The sequence below is a fragment of the Catharus ustulatus genome, chromosome 14 (genome assembly GCF_009819885.2).
Source record: "Catharus ustulatus isolate bCatUst1 chromosome 14, bCatUst1.pri.v2, whole genome shotgun sequence".
NCBI classification, from domain to species: domain Eukaryota; kingdom Metazoa; phylum Chordata; class Aves; order Passeriformes; family Turdidae; genus Catharus; species Catharus ustulatus.
The window spans coordinates 8,840,216-8,857,537 of NC_046234.1; the positions used below are offsets into that span (position 1 = coordinate 8,840,216).

Here is a 17,322-nt window from a genome sequence, read left to right on the forward strand (position 1 = left end):
GCAATGAGACATCACCAGTCACAAGGTACTGTTGTGACTAGTAAGGAATAAAGAATATGTACGGAAACAGTTCAGATAATTTAAATGTTCCCCATAAATATGGTCATAATGGGTTAGAATTTGAGACTACCTTGTTTAGCTTCTGGTTTCTCTCTAAGCTCCTGTTTTGCTAAACAACACGTTGTGCCATTTCTATTTTAAGGGGTTTTTTCTTCTGATGAGTCTAAGTCCTTTGTACATGAAACCTTTCCAGAGAGGACAAAGAGGCATTCCAAACAGATTTGTGCAAACTCATAAAGGCAAATTAAATCTTCACACCTAACCCTTCAGTCCAACTGTGCAACTGTCCGTTCCAGCAGCTCATTAAAGCCAGTGCTCCCTTGGCCTTTCTGTTCTATATGGGTGCACTTGACTCTGGAAGGGAAAAGTCTAATGCTAGATGGCATAGCATATATATAGATGTGCTACAACACCATATTTCATTTCTGCTGTTGCTGTGCAGGCTCATGTGCCTTTTCTTGTTATCCCAGCAAGGAGCGGTGAAGATTGTGTGCCATGAACTGAATCTGGAGTGATTCTGCACACCCATGTTTCCACTCAAAGCAGGTACTCTGACTGCAGCAACCTGAGCTGGACAGAAGTGACCAGCTGCCCTACAAACTGATCTTAGGCTTTATGCCTGTTAATAGTATAAGGTCTTACATCTGAGCGCTTTCATTTGCTCCTTATCTTTTATTCATATGCATAGATGACACATAAAACACCTGCTTTCTTTAAAAAACCCAGGCTCTGAACTAAAATCTACAACACTACGCTCATACAGAGATCCCAGTTCCATTTCTGAATCCAGTAAACCTGAGAAACAAGTCAAACTGAAACCTGTCTGTGGGTGCATGCTGAGTTCTGAGCATATCAGAATCAGAGCCACCACTGCTGATGTCTTCACATAACTGAGGTTGCTAAACTACAGGCAAATCATTCCTCAGACCTGTCACTGGAGTGCATCTCTATGACTACCCCTCTCCATTGCTGTGCTCTGGAAAGGACTGCACAGCTCCACACAAGCTCCCCTTGACTCTTCACCTCCCAAACTTGTGTCACCTGCTCTCAAATGGCAAGTTTCACTAAAGCATCTCTGACCCCACGACAAGGTAAGTGCCACAGTGAGGGGAATTTGTAGTGACTGAGAGCAGCAATGCAAATATGCTTAATCTTCATCCAGTTAGCTACAGCTTTTCTGAAAGCTGTCCATGTCTCCCAGCTTCTGGGAGTTTCTGTGCCTTGGCACAATTTCATCCAGTTTAACAATCAAGCTGTTTGCCCCAACAAAGAGCACAGGCAAACATCCCTGCAGCCCATCTAGACTGCTCTAATGGGTAAACTGCTTTAATCTACCAACCAGCAGAACAAGCTTACAAGTTTTAGAAGATCATTTCAAGGACCTGGAAATATAATGAAACCCAAATAGGTTCCTTAGGAGGACAACATAACAGAACTGCAGAGGGCATAATTATCCTTCACTCCACTTAGCAATGCTGCTGTTGCAGGTTAAAACTGGGCAGTTTGTTGGGCATATGTAACACTGCCCTGGAAAGGACAGGTTGTAGGTTGCTCTTCTCCCAGCTGCAGACTTCTGTGGAGAAAATGCCTGTTAAAATCTTATTCACTCCAAAGAGAGATTAATCATAGTAATTGCACTTAAGGGTTTGAGATAAATGCAATCTCTGGCAAGGGAAAAGGATTTGACAGAGTCCAAATGAGGGTTTGAACTCCACAGGGGACAAGAAAGCCTCTAACACCCTCTCCTTCAGTGTGAGGCTGAATAATGGCTGATAGAAAACAACCAATTGCAGCAGCTAACTTGTGATGAAAGTAAATAAACAAGCCAGATGAGTCCTAAACTACTTGTTGGCCTTCTGACACAGAAAGTCAGACACACTCCAAGGTCTAAGGCACTAGGGGTTGGCTTGGGGCTAAAAATTATGAAAGCATCTTATTAAACCAGCTATTCACATCCATCATATCAGGAAATGCTCTTCATCATTCAAGTTCTATCCCTTCATTCAAGAAGGGTTAAACAAAGAAAATTTTAAACCTTGTGCAATTTAGGATCAAGACTTGCTGCATTTTTGGCTGTCTTTGTACGTCTAATTTAATCCTCTTCTATAAATTTTATGCTAAATGTGGGATTTTCAGGAACGCTTCAAAGGTCTCTTGCATAGGGAGAACTTGTCTGTTTGCAGAAAAGTAACAGATTTGTGGAACTACAAAAATAACACCAAGAAATCTCTAATAGGATTGCATGCACCGAACTGGTTAAGGTTGCTGCTGTGGGCTTCTTCCCTAACACACAAAGAAATTAGAGACCTCATATGTCACACTCATGAATTTGTTTATAAGTAAACATATATTTTTAAAGAGAAAATCTTCCAGATTAATTACAAATCTGCTAAATTAACTCATGGCATTCCATGTCCCACCTCCTGCTAGGGGAAGGTCTGGCAGCTTCCAGCTGCTCTGCTGTGGGCTCGGAGCTCCTGATGCTCCCGGGAGTCCTGGAGCCAAAGGCAAGGACCATCAGGTCAGACTGCCTGTCCACGGTGGTGCTGGGAGGGTGAGGAGTTTGGTGCTCAAGGAACACAGCCCTGAGCTGCTAGCATCTGCCATAACATCTTGGGAATAAAGTCAGAGGCCTCCCTCTGCAAGTAAGGAGCTTGCTGGGCTCATTCCTGGGACAAGGGTGCTTCTGCCTTAGCTCATGTGCGTGGAGGGAGGGCTGGGCTCTACTTCTCACCTAAGTGATCTGCAGTGCCCCCCATTTACTGAATCAGCCCCTGGAGCTCGAACAAGAGCTCATGGTGCCAAGGTACAGCAGGAGCAGAGGCAGCAGAGGAGGATGAAATGACCCTACTCTCGTGCACGTTCACAGAGATGTTCAGGCAGCTGAAGGGCCAGGCAGGTACCTGGGGCTACTCACAAAGAGCTTCAGCACATTTTTGTATATGTAGTCTTTGGGAACCTGCCAGACTACCCCAAAAAAGACAATGGACTCAAATTTCCTGTTTTTTTTCCCCTCAAAGCTTGCTCCCTCTGACAGATTTTCCCGTCTGCGCGCGCCTTTGCAGAGTGAACTTTCAGCGGTCCCTGTGTCCTGTGATACCTCCAAGTACCTGCTCAGTTCACTGGAGTGTGAGGTGCCACTGTTTTACTGTGTGAACTTGATCTTGCAAAGAACAAAGCCATAAGACTTAGAACTGCCAAGGTGTCACGTTTTTATACTCTGGCATGCTCAGAAATTCTGTTGTAATTTCCTTCTAAGTAGTCGAGGGTTAATGAGACCAAGGAGAATAATAGGAAGAAAACAAATAACTACATAGCCTCTTTTTTTTTTTTTTTTTTTTTTTTTTTTTTCCCAACATGTCCCAAATGTCACCTTTGACCTGGTTTTCTATTTCTGGCATGGACTAAACTCCCTCTATTTATTTAGCAGCCCACACACCATTACAGTAACATAGCAACAGTACTTTCAGTTGTGAATTTGAAAAAAAAGCACAGCAAAAAAAAGAACATATGAACATATTAAAACTCTTAAAGCATTGCAGTCTAGTAACATTTCAATAAATGCTTCTCTCTTATCCCCCTTAAATAACAGAATTATTAAGCTTCCAGGAGAGGGATGCACAAGAGAACCAAAGCAGAGTTACCACCTCAAAACCTGCTTTTCCTATGCCACTCTGATTGTCCCCTAATCTTTCTGTTTGGTTGTCTTAATGATGTTTCAGCTTGACTATTTAGCAGGAGTTTGGGGAGGATTCTGAAATAATGATGGGGTTTAGCTGGTGGTTTTCCATCACTTTTCAAAAACAGTTCACCATTATTTTATAATCTATAGCTCAAGGCTGATGTGACACTCAGTTATCTGTTCAAAAGGAATATGTGAAAAGTATGAAGTGTAACAGTAGCAGGAGTAACGGGAGAAACAGTCCCATTTTTAGTTGACAGTCTAAATCTCACTGTTTTACTGGGAAAAGTGAAGAAAACTGGCCAAGACCTGTAGAAGTAACTCTGAATTCAGGGAAGGACCTAGTGGGAACATGTTGCAAACCCTTTTTCAGTGGGAGCAAAGCACTTGAAAATCTCAAAAAACCCAATTCCCTCAGCTACTTGAGTGCTTCTTATTTTTAAACCTAAAGCCTCAGTGAGAATGCAATTATTTTCTTAGAATGGGTTCAGAATGTTGAACTTATCAAAAATAAAACTTCTTAAGTTTGCAAAGCTTCCACTGTAAATATCAGTAAACAGTGCAGATGCTGTAGCTGGAACGGCAGGAACACTCGGTGAAGGAGTGTATCACTTCTCCTGAAACTGTTTCCCCACAGTTACTGTAAACCCAGCTGGCATCTCTTCAGATGTTCCTTCTCTTGCCACAGCGATGTGATCAGCTCAGTCACCTCTGAGTGCTGGGGCTCTCCTGGAGCCAGCCCCAGCCCCTGGAGGTGCAGCTTTCCAGCAGGACACAGAGCTGCCTTTCCCAGGGTTCACAAACCAGCACTTTGGGAGGTTCGTAAAGCCTGCGAGTAAAACACAGCTCATGCTTCTTCTGAGCTATTGGCTTCTCCTTGGCAGCTTGAAAAAATGGCTTCACAACTGTAAAAACCTTGAACTTCTACAAACAGTTTGCAAGTCTGGTATGTAAAAACAGATTGTTCACTAACTACGTGCTCTGCTGACATTACAACAGTTCAAAGTCGGAAAGAGTCGCCTTATGTCCATTATTCTGTACAACAGAAATAGGAATACATAACCCACAGGGGGCACAGGATGGGTATTTATCACTAACAGGCCTTACAGAAAGTATGGTCTTTTAAAAAAAGCATTGTCAAAAATGCGCCAAAACCTTTAATGTGACAATCTAAGCTCGGTTTAAATCAACACTCTCATTTAAGTAATTTCAAATCCATACTAATAACAACATTTTACTGCCTTTTTGTAAAATGCTCTGTGAAAAGGGATCCTGGATACCTGAAATGTGCTGTTCAGGGCTTTTGTGGAAAGCTACAATGCAGTTTTGACTGCAGGGGTCAGGTGGGGTTTTTGGCATCAGGAGGGAAGGGAATAACAAAATCTCTAAGAACAGTTGTCTCATTCTAACAATTACAAAGCTATGAATGAAGTAGCCTCAGAAAGGAAGCATTTTTCTGGCACAAAGACTAGGCAGCAGTTTTGGTTTGTTTTGAACAAATGCTAAGCTGCAGCAGATTTTAAAACTGAGTTTTGCATGGCTATGTGTTTGTTAGCTTGTTTATTTGTTTATTTTCCTGATGCAACACAAACTGAAACAAGTCAAGGATCTTATTGTAAAGCAGAAAAAAATTTAGAAGTGTTAAGTATTGCATTTTATTTAACAATTAAATGAGAGAGAAGAAAATGTATTTTATCTGGCTGGAAGTAATGTTTTGACATGCAAATTTTATTTGGCATTTTTTCTTTGTCTGATCACATTACTAATTCATTTCCAAATCAAATAAAAAGGACAAAAAATCCAAATAAAATTACTGTTTTTCTAACAAGTAACATTTTAGGCATAAACTTTTCCCTTTCCCTGAAAACCTACCAAATTTCATAACAAATATTCATAGCACTTCGATGCATCATTGGTAGATGTATTTATCCATATTTCCATAGATTTCATGCTACAACAAAGACTTCACCAAAGTATGACTTGTAACACATTTTCCTCTGAACCATGTTTGACTTCATCACTTGTTTAATTACCACTTGAGTTAACATTTCCTTCTCTATTTCAAACTAAAATTTTTTTTAAGGCTCTATTTTTGAATGCAAAGACCTGATAACTTGAGGGTTTCTGTTTTGAACAGAAACCAATAGCTGGACATTCCTGTGCACTGAAAACATGCAGTCAAAGATTAAGCTGGGGCTTCAGGACTATTATGGCTCCACCCAAATAAATAGTTCAAGGGAAATTATTCTGATACACAGGTTGCCAAGAACAGCAGTGTTTTTTAGAAATTATTTCTTTCTTAGAAGTCAACCTATCTCTTTAAACATTGCATTTAAACTATCAAAACATTGTTAAAATGGAAGAAAACGCTCTAGAATAAACATCACATTTAACCTACCAAAACAAGGTCTTATTTGCACATAGCTAATAACAAATGCTTACTTCCAGTGATGGAAACTCCTGCCTTGAGTTCAATTGTATTAATTTGGACATGATTTTACAGAGAAGGGAACATGTAGACTGCCACACAGGAACTTCTGTTTAAAAGCCTTAATTTTCTCAAAATTCAGCTCTTTTTTAATATAAAAACCAGATAGATAGAATATACACTGAATTTTAAAATGAAAAAAATATAGGGACAAAACTTAAAACTGGAATGAGCTAAAAGGCTCTGACAACTTTCTGCACCCCACATGACTCCTACTTCCACCCAGCCTACAAACCACAGTTACAAAACCTGTGCAAATTGGTTAAATAAACTCAGGGGGCTCGGGATATTTATCCCAGGAAAGTATAAATGGTGGTCAGAATTCTCTGTTCAAAAGGGACAGGACTCAAGAGGTGAGGCTTTCTAAGAAGCATTTGGAAATAAAAAGGCTTAAGGATAAAAATTAAATTTGGGTTTCTTCTGGATAATTTTTTCAGAAACTTCCCCCAAGCCCCAAACCAGCAGAAGTACTTGATCTCACAAAGCACTTGGGTGTTTCTTTCAGGGGAGGATGGCAGGGTGCTCTGGTGATAGCAGCCCAGCACGGGATCAGAGCAGATGCTATCCATCCCACACGCCCCTCGCAGTGCTCTGTGACTCCTGTTCCTATTACTTGAGCAAACTCTTCCATAATTCTACTTTACTTTTTCTTCTTAGTAACTTCCTGTTTGTTCTCCTGATAAATACCAGAACTTCAGCTAAAAATGGAGAAGTCGCCTAGATTCTCTTATCTTCTAAACCCCCAGCCTTGGTGTGCTGCGGTTGGGTCCTGGCAGATCCTCCAACGGTCAGAGATGCTGGGCTGGGCTCTGCTGTGCCCTTCTGGCAGCACTTACTGCCCCACACACAGACACAGCAGCAAAGAGCACTGCTCCACCAGCTTTTGCCATGGGATACATTAATTTACACCTCTGTTTGTCTTCCCAGACCAGACATTCCAGGAAGAAGTGCGGGAGGAAGCACAAAGCTTTATTTTCTAATATGGAGTCCATTTGGGACTCTTGTTCTAGATATGCTGACAAGGAATTTTGATTTTCAACAATGTCTGAAGAAATCAGTCACTCAAATGAAGTGGGAAACTTGCCCTTTTTTGAGCAAGTGGTCTTCCCTCATCAATTTGTATAGTACTGAAGATTTAAAATAGCTCTTCAGCTGGGGTACAGCTGCATAATGTTGATTTATGTGGAGCTGCAGTGACTCACTGCAAGCAAGCATCTGTACTGCAAACCACCTAACTTAACACTAACAGCAAGTAAACATTGGCAGGGCATTCAGAGGAGCTACTGCTGCTGTTCCACACTTGTGTGACAAACAATGGGACAGGGATTCGAGGAGATTGAGTTTGCAATTAGCTGTGTGCTAAAAATCCCATCTCCTCCTCCTTGTCAGCACATGAGCAATGTGTCTTCTCAATAGCACTGATCTCTTATTTAATTAGACATTCTCTGGGCCATCTTCTATATTGTTTTTCCTTGTGACTTTTTGCTCTCTGTGTTAAGTCCTTTTTTTCAAAGCCATGAAACCATTCTTTCCCTCCACCTCCCCCAATAAATAAACAACAAATAATAACAGTCAGCAATCAGGTCTATTTCCACATGAAAACTATGCAGGAGCCAGCTATTCAATGCTGACATTACAGAATTGGGATGGATGTACTCAGCACCAATATAAGGAACCCTGAAACCCATCAAATTTGAAGTACATTCCCCCATTACATCTTATTTCCAACACAGCCCGGTATTCACTGATCCACTAACATCAACAGCAAAAATCTTCAGTGGTTTTTCCTCCTGTGGGGCTGAATGTCAAGTTATGACTGATACTTTCATGTTTTTGGTCTAGAGCAGGATGGACTTCACCTCCATCACCACCACTTCTTGGTTTTTGTTAGCAGCTTCTTCCTCTCTGTCTCCTGCCCCATAGCCAGGTTCCCCCAGCTCTGGCTGTTCCCTGGCACCCCTCAGGCCCACGCAGACCTGGCTGGTGAGAAAAGCTGGAACCGAGTGGGGAAATGAAAGCAGCACAGCTTTCGGGTCACACTTAGAGGACAAAGAACTGCAACACACACCAAATAGTCTCCTGGGAGAGTCCTTGCACAACTGCCTCTATAGATTGGCTGACATGGTGGTTTCATGGTTCAAGTATCATATTGAGAGAAAAGCATTGTCCATGCCGTTAAATCACTAGTGAAGTATTTTCCTGCTGTAGCAAAGCTCCCTGTGCTTGCTAATGAATTCTTTGTGTTTAGTATTAAGCTCTCTGTTTTTACAGAAGGTTACACTTGGGTAATTAATCTCATGTTCGTTTCCTGCACATGCATGAGAGCAGCCTTTGTTAGGGAATGATAAGACACTTCTAAGAATAGTGCTACTAAGAGCATCGGCTTTGTAAGACATTACAGGAAAAAGATAGACTCTTAACACCTGCTTTTCACTTTCAAAGTTTTGAAAATGTTCTGCTTACCTGCAGGCAAATTCTGGCTTGTTTATGCATAGAAAACCTAACTGCTTTCATCAGAGAACAAATATAAATGAACGTATACTTTGTTCTTTAGGCTCTAGTCTTGGAAAGATTAATTTGTTTAATTTCATAAACACTGCAAATATTCCCAGTGGCTTCAGCGGGACTGTTGCAGTTCCCAATCTCACAACCTGAATTCATTTCTTTGTCTGATTGTTTAACCACATATTCCATTGAAATTAAATGATAAGATTTAATAGATGCAGGATTAAGAATCTATCTGTGTGTAAAACCCTGGACCCTCCAGTCAGATCTTACAAGAGTCGGATGCTGAACTCGGGCAAACGTAAACTGGGAGACAAGCCCATGAGAGCAGAGGAGGCTGGGCAGTGTCCCAGAGGTCCCCAGAGCAGCAGGCCAAGCTGGCACTTGAAGCTCGCTGGAAGCTCGGCTCAGACCATGGGCTTTTCCAGCTGCACACAAAGGGTGGTGCTGAACTCGGGCATTTATGTGTGTTGTCAGTTCAGAAGCAGAGCCAACGCCGTTCTCCTGTAAGCGGTTGACACTTGACACCTACTGAAGTCAGTTTGAACAGTCATTGTTTTAAAACTCTGTTGTTTTGAAGCAATCACTGTGGTTCAGCCTGAGTTATCTGCTACCCCAGTGCAAGATGCATGAGCTGCCCTGCTGATGAAATTCTACGAAAAATAGGAGAAAAGTAGTTTACAACAGGTGAGAGAAAATTTCCATTTGGTTTGTAGCATCCACTGTGTAACCAGCCATATGAGAAAGGACATTAAGCGTTGATGTACTTGCATCAGATCTCTTTCTGCTTTATTATGGACAAAGCACTACCTTATCCTCCTAACCAGAAAACAAAGCTTAATCTGCAGAGATCTTGCTAATCTAGCGGTTGATGTTTGGAGAATAATGTAGACTAAATTTCCCCTGGTTTTGTAGTGCAAAATCTGAGCAGAGCACACTGCAAGTAGCCTTGTGAGCTCATCAGAGCCCCTCTTGTGACTACTATCTTGACTGTATAATGGGGGCTTTCAAATCCCAGCTTTATTACATTCTGTTTTCTCTACTTTGCTCTTTTTCGAATATTGAGTCATCAAAAATAGCTTCCCTGGCAGAGTTACTAATGATACCAGGTGAATCAGTGGCTCTTACACTGTGCCTGCCATACAGTGCTATTAGTACATTCATTACAAAATACAGCAAAAATGAGATGCCCATAATTTATTTGCAGCTTCTGTGAGACACATCACAGTGGTTATTTTAGAATTGGAAAATGCTAACTGAACTAGGCAAATATTCAGCCACTTCAATGCAGTATTGTGGTCTACAGGAAGAAACTCTGTCTCAGAATAAGTTAAAAATAATCCCAACATCAGAAAATTATAATTTCTGCTAGTTTTTAGCCAAACAAAAAAATACACTACCAAATTATATCCACCATATTCTTCCACAAGACAGTTATGCCTCATATTACTGGGAAAAGCTAACATCAGCACTCCAGAGAAAATGCTGATAAACAGAAGTGAATATGACAAATGATGTAAGCTGTGCATGCAGCTCAGGGTGCCACAGACACGGCCAGTGGCATCCTTCGAGTACGGTGCAGAGCTCTAGGGGAAGTCAGGTTAGAAGGGCATGACTCAACGGGTATTACCGATGCCAAAAGTGTCACAGCAGAACATAACAACATGCCTAATGAAGAACCATCACAAATGAGTATGCAAAATGGCCCATGAGGGGCCTACATTTTTAGTGCTGTCCCAAGCAAATTTTTAAAGGTAATTTATTCCTACTCAGAGTGCTTTCCTCGCTTCCTTGCAATGAGACAGTTTCATACTTTTATTTTTCTTTTTTAAAATTATTTTTTAGCTTAGACAAACAGGCAAGCCAAGCAGATAGAGAATGAAACGAGGGGGCCCCATAGTGCAGTTGCAGATCTCCATGCAGGGCTCACTTCTCCCCAGCCCCCTTCACCTCTCAGCTATCAGGAACCTTACAGCACAGCATCCTCCAGCACCTCTTTATCACAGAGCAAAAAGCTTTCTGAAGCTTGCTCCTATCAACTGCATCTGGCATTGGTAAATAAAACTATTGCATATGTTGTCTTTAGCAAGTGTCACAGAAATTACAGAGCATCTTAACAAAGCCAAGCCTCAGAATTTAAATTATTAGAATTTTGGCTGTTTGGATTTGGGTTTTTTCCCCCTTTCTTTTTAGTGTGGTTTTGTCCGTCCCTGGAAAAGTGACATCTGCAATTCTATTACAACAATTCTGTTAGTTACGGCAACGTTAACTGAAACCGAAATGTGGTTTTTAACCTAAAATATATTGCATAACAGCTGAAGTACTACAATCTTACGAGCCGGGAAAGGTTAATTCCAGAGGTCACAAGAATGTCGGTGGAAACTAAAATACTCCATAAGCGCATAGACTTGGAAGTCTTTTTGTTTTGGTCCAAGGTTAAGCCGAAACGGGCGAGAGATTTCAAAGGAAGAGCCAGACAGCGACCGCATGCCGAAATCCCTTTAGCGAGAAAAAAAATACCAGAAAAGCCTCTGCACTTACGTATCTCTTGAGTTTCTTCTCGGGGGGTGATTTGATGAGCCATCCAGTGCAAACCACGTCCCCCGAGCTCATCTTCCCCCCGGGCGCGGAGCGGCGGAGCGGGAGCCAGGGTGCGGGCTGCCAGTGCGTGTGTGCTTGGTGTGTGCGGGTGTGCTTGTTATGTGCGGGTGTGATTGTTATGTGTGTGTGTGTGTGTGCTTGTTAAGTGCGGGTGTGCTTGTTATGTGTGTGTGCTTGTTATGTGCGGGTGTGCTTGTTATGTGTGTGTGTGCTTGTTATGTGCGGGTGTGTGTGCGGGTGTATGTCCGTCCGTGCGGGTGTGTGTGTGCGGGTGTGTGTCCGTCCGTGCGGGTGTGTGCGGGTAGTGTGCCGGGATGCGTGTGCCGGGATGTGAGTGTGTGTGCCTGGATGAGTGTGTGCACGCCCGTCCGCGTGTGCCTGGCTGTGCCGTGTGCGTGCCGTGTCCGCCCGTGTGTGCGCCGGTGTGTGCGGGCGTGTGCCCGCCCGTGCGGGTGCGCGTCTTTGTGTATTGTTCCCAGGCAGTTCGCACCCGCGGCAATCAGCTTCCTTCAGCTGCGTTCTGCTGCGGCTCCAGCCCGCGGAAGAAGTCATGACATTGATCAGTGACATGGCCAGCCCTCCCTCCGCCGCCAGCACAATGCAACACACCGAGCACGTGATGGGCGGCCGGGCTCGCCGGCAGCGGCACCGCGGCTCCGCGCACCGCCCGCCCGGCCAGCGCGGGATACCGACTGTCCCTGCAGCCCGGGGATACCGACTGTCCCTGCAGCCCGGGGGTGCCGGCTGTCCCTGCCCGCAGCCCGGGGATACCGACTGTCCGTGCAGCCCGGGGTGCCGGCTGTCCCTGCTGTGCCCGCAGCCCGGGGATACCGGCTGTCCCTGCTGTCCCTGCAGCCCGGGGTGCCGGCTGTCCCAGCCGGGAGCGCCGGGGGCAGCGGGGAGCGCGGAGGTCCCTGTGAGTCCCCGCGGGACGAGAAGGGCTCTGGCCGGAGCGGGAGGCAAAACCAGCGCCAGTGGGGTCAGTCCCCACTGAAAACTCCGCTACAGCTTCCGACATTTAACAAACTTCGTTATTGGTTTTCCAGTAGCATTTAGTAGGAATTAACTTGATTTTTCTGCTCACATCATCGCAGATTTTTTAGAAACATACTTTTTCAGAAAGTGACTTCAAAGAGACTGCCACTCCACTGTCACAACTTAAAAATATGCCCAGAGAGTGCATAATATTGCTGATATCCTTGTAATTTATGCCTCTTTCCAGGGTGGGAAACTCCTGCCTTTTCAAGGACAGGGCAGTCTGTGCTCATTTTTCAGAAGACTTTTTAAACTGTGACTTATTTAAAGTGGACACAGTGGTTCTTCACTTATTTCGGGAGTCTGTTACTCCTCTGAAGTAACCCCACGTGTCCCTGGCGAGGCACAGCACTCACAGTGCAGCCTGACTCTGCAGGTGTGATCAGCACCAGCAGGCCCATGGGAGAGTTTAATATTTTCACAGAATTTTCCAGGTCTCTGCCAGCACTCTGTGGCAGGGTAGAGATACAGTTTGCAGTTTCACTTCTGGAATCTCACAAACTAGAAATGTGTTTTTCAAGTTTTTAAGAAAAATGTGATTACAATATGCATTTATGATATTTAATAAAATATGTACTACAAGTGGCATAACTGTATAAATATAGGCCCTATGGAAACTCATATAAAATATAAATAAATCTGTACAACCTCATAGATTCCTGTTGCTAGTGCTTTACATTTTCACTGGTCTCAGAAGAATCCTATGATGAATAAAAACTGTCATTAATAAACTATAAACATATTTCAAATGTGCTCTGACTTTTCTAGATACATTTTTGTTTGAGAATGGCTTTCATGCAGTCTTGCAGTATTATTTAATTCCCAACCTTCTCTTCTACTACCACCTTCACTCAGCTCCATTTATCCCCAGTGGTGCTTTAACAACTTCACATGTTTAATAGCAGGTTTGTGAACAAGGTTTTGCAACACTTCTTGGAGAGATATATCCATCCATGGAACTTATTTAGGGAAGGAAAGTCACACTTTCCTTCCATATGTGACTTGCATGTGTCACCCAGACAGATACAGTAGCCTTAAACTAAAGGCTTTAAAAAGTCCAAATGTCAAAATAAAATGAGTTGGAATATACTTTATGTGTTATCCCTGCACTGTCCTAACAACATCCATTTTTTACTGCATCATGCTTCAGACAGATGGCTTCCCTTGTGCAGCTGCATTACCACTTGCAGCAAGGCAGCAGAGGGAATGGAGAGGGACAGGACAGGGGAAAAAGGAGCCTGTGCTACCAAATGAATTGAAACATTGAATAGCAGACCACAGCCTTAAGGAGAGCTCTCTCTCTGCCTTTGCTATGGTCAGTGATAACACTGCTTAAATCACCAGCAGTCCCCATCCTTGTCCCTGCTCTTCTGCCATCTCCTCCACTGTGCAGACATGGTGTGTGAGGAACTGAATCACAAACCCGACTGTTTGGAAAAGAATGAGTCAAAAAAGAGAGACATTATTTTCCAGCGGTATCAGGACTAGGTTCCTGATCTGATAAATGCTGTGGCTGCAATAGCATGTACCTTATCAAGGGAGGGGGTGATGCAGGGGCAATAAGAAGAAATCAGCAGTTGCTTGAACTGGCACTTGTGCCCAAAACATGCCTGCTGAGTGGTAGCCATGGTGACAGAGAGGGGTGTAGTGATTCTGTTCCCTGCTCGATGTGTCACTCCTCTGTCAGACGGCTCCTGTCCTCTGGAACTGCTGCAATGGCTCAGCTGCCTGTGAAGCACCTGCCCAGCCACTTGCACTCAGCACACTCAGAATAAATAAAATCTGTGCCAGCTTACTTATGGTGCCAGTAGCCTGAGGAGAAATACAGGGAGCCATAATTAAGCAGAGCATGTGGGGGTTAACGTGTTTGTTATGAAAGCTGCTGTGCCTTCTTGGTATTTGTGCTCCAAACATTAAAAGAGCAAAGAAAGTTATTTTCTTATACTGACAACTTTCATTGTGCTGATAATGTATCACTAACACATGTTTGACAATAACTTAGGCTTAAAAATTAATGGTATCTCATCCTGATGGAATAAGTTTCACTTTTGTCCTGATCCATGCACAAATTTTTCAGCCACATTTACATAATAAAATTATTTTCTTATATCCATCATCATGATGGTGAATAACAGCATCTTTGTTTCAAAAATCTAATATTTTTTTAAAAAAATTAGTTGAAGACAAATGTAGAGGATGAATGGAAAGTTCTCAGTCCTCTCTTCTATTGCTGGACAGGTTTCCCCTTCCTAAGTACATTATCCCAGAGGCACTACCACTGTCAGGGATCAGCGTGGCCTTGGCCAGTGGCATGTCCATCTTGGAGCCAGCTAGTCTTGGCTCTGTTGGACATGGAGGAAGCATCTGGCAGCCTCTCACAGATGCCACCCCTGCAGCCCCACTGCTGTCAAAACCTTGCCACACAAACCAACGCCGCTGCCACCAGACTAACCTCCTATGTGCCACCAGCAAAGAGCAATCATGATCAGTTTGACCCTGGATGTATGTGCAATTCACATCAGCCAGAACCCTAGGAGAATTCTCTGTCTGTCATAGAGGTACTGGTGTACTCCTTTCATTTCCTAACTTAGGCTACTTATGTTTCAGAGAAAAACAACACTTAACTACTAATAATAAAGCAGAAGAGAACAAATGGCTACTTGCACTGATGGGAAACTCCTTCATGACTTGACAGACCATTGATAGAAGTTAAATCTGCTATTTAAGCTTATCCATGTCCATGTTGCACAGCAACTGGTGGTGTTGTTATTAATATTGAGAGTAGTGAAAGTTCTTATTTCCTTGTGCACAAATGGATAATCAGGATGGAGAGGATGGAAAAAATCAGAGGGATTTATTAAACTCACAAATTTATAGGTATAAAAGGAGAAAGAGATACCACAGTCATCTCAACTGACATTTCCACAAGCAGATAGTTTTCTGAGAATCTGGCCTCACATTTAATTTACAAAACCACACAGGCATTGTGAAGGTTGAGGTGTATGCAAGAGACAACCATAGCCCTGGGAGAACAGCCTTTTTCTCTCATCTAGCAACTGATCCCTGTTTACATATGGAACTCGCACCACACTTACTCAGCAGAATGCTAACATGCCTCTGCAGCATTCCCTCAGCAAACAGAAAAGCCCAGCTCTACAAAAAGACATGACACAGTATATATGTTCCAGCTGTTCCTGACAGTTACCACCCTGCTCTCCCCTGCAGACAAGTATTTCACTCTCTCTCTCTCCATTCACAAGGACAAATTTAGCAAAGTCATGGGATAATTCAGCCCCTGCTCTTCCTTTCAACAGCCTGTCCTCACCATACAAATCAGATCTAATGGAGGAATGCACTCAGATCCTCAAAGAGACATGACTTGTTGCTGTTGTTTAAACAACTAACTGTGAGAATTGGAGCCTGATCACAGACCACGGGTGATGCTGACCCATCTGCACTGTGCTGCTTGATTGATGATTATATTCTGCCTGGTTCGTGCTCTGTCACCCCAGGACCTTGGTGGCAGTGACACCCCATGGGCAGACACCTGATTTCAGAGCAGGAGCCATTGTGAAAATAAAAAAAGAAAACAGATGAACGTTGCTGTGGTTTTGCTCCAGGAAGCGTTGAACTATGTAAGCTGCATGTGAGTACGGCCTTTATTGTTGTGGACAGGGCAGAATCTAATTTTACCAAGAGCTCTCATGACACATAGGGAGAACCCTGTCAATCCCTGTCAGAAAACAGACCAACGCCCTCTGGCACTAACCTCCTCTGCAAAGCAGCAGCAGACATCTAGCATTTCATAGGAAAGTAACTGGTGGAAGACTGGAGTCCTGCTGAATAGTGCATTTATTTGCAAATGTAAAACCGTCTTTTTCTGAAGTGGGAGTGGCTACAAACAGGTTCACTTTGGTTCAAACCTCTGCCCTGGCTCTTTTCCCAGATGAGAGGTTTCACTCTTCTCTGTCATCCACAAAAGCATGCATTAAAAATTGTGCATTTGCTAATTTTCAGCTTCTGTTTGCAGACTAGTAAACAGTTTTATGATGTCTACACCGGTGATGAAGTAAGTCATGACTGTTCCTTTCTACAAGTGAATCAGTAGCAAACATTTTGTGAGGATTTCCTCATGGGGTAATGATATTACTGGCCCTTCAATGTCAGCAAATAATCCTTGCAGTTTAGGGAGAAGATAAAAAGGTTTTTTTAAAGATCCAAAATTTATATCATAATTGTCCTAATTACTTTTATGAGTTAAGAAAAATCTACTTCATTTTTCATACACAACAGTGATCAGTACTCAGCTTACATGTGAGGTCTACTTTATATGGCAATTTGAAGTTTACCTTCTTTACTTTATTAAAGGAATCCAAAATAATCCATTTGACATCTAGATTATGTTATGCCTCTTCCAGATCAGAAATAACAAGTTATTATTTCAATTTTAATACCTTGAAAGTGAGGATTTGCTGAAACCAGTTTACTCTAGACTATCTGGAGCAGTCTGAAGTTTGGGATGTGAAGCTTAAGAAGGGTGTCAGGCGGACCTGAAGGAACAGATGGAAAAAGAAGTCTGTAGTTTTATGTTTAGATGAAAAAATATCTATCTAGTTATTTTCAGACTCATAAATGTGGAAGACTTACCATGAAGTGCTGGATGGGTCTCATCTTCCCCCAAATAGTCCTGCTGAGACCAGAGAACACTCTGGAGAGATGAGAAAATGAACTCAGGAAAATTAATGGAGGACACTGCCTGCCTCTGTTTTCTAGATTGCCTCAAAATGCCTAAGAATAAATAGGAACCCCATTTGTTACTTGGGAGAAATTTTCATGCTGATGGCAGAACCTTGCCCCTCTAGGCAATTAACTACGTTTAATTATTATTGAATAGAGCAAAATACAGCAAATGGAGCATAAAGCAATACACCAAAACACAGTAAACAGACCA

The 17,322-nt window shown here is 42.8% G+C and overlaps 1 protein-coding gene across 2 annotated transcripts in view; it reads right to left on the reverse strand.

Annotated features, from left to right (window-relative positions):
- GAB3 (GRB2 associated binding protein 3) overlaps positions 1 to 11,462 on the reverse strand; it is a 65,028-nt gene extending 53,566 nt beyond the window's left edge. For both annotated transcript variants that reach the window (XM_033072350.2, XM_033072349.2), the window contains exon 1: positions 11,277 to 11,462. In XM_033072350.2, the coding sequence (XP_032928241.1) occupies positions 11,277 to 11,348 (72 nt within the window). In that variant the 5' untranslated portion in view covers positions 11,349 to 11,462. The remainder of the gene's footprint in view (positions 1 to 11,276) is intronic.
- Between the last annotated feature and the right edge of the window lie 5,860 nt (positions 11,463 to 17,322).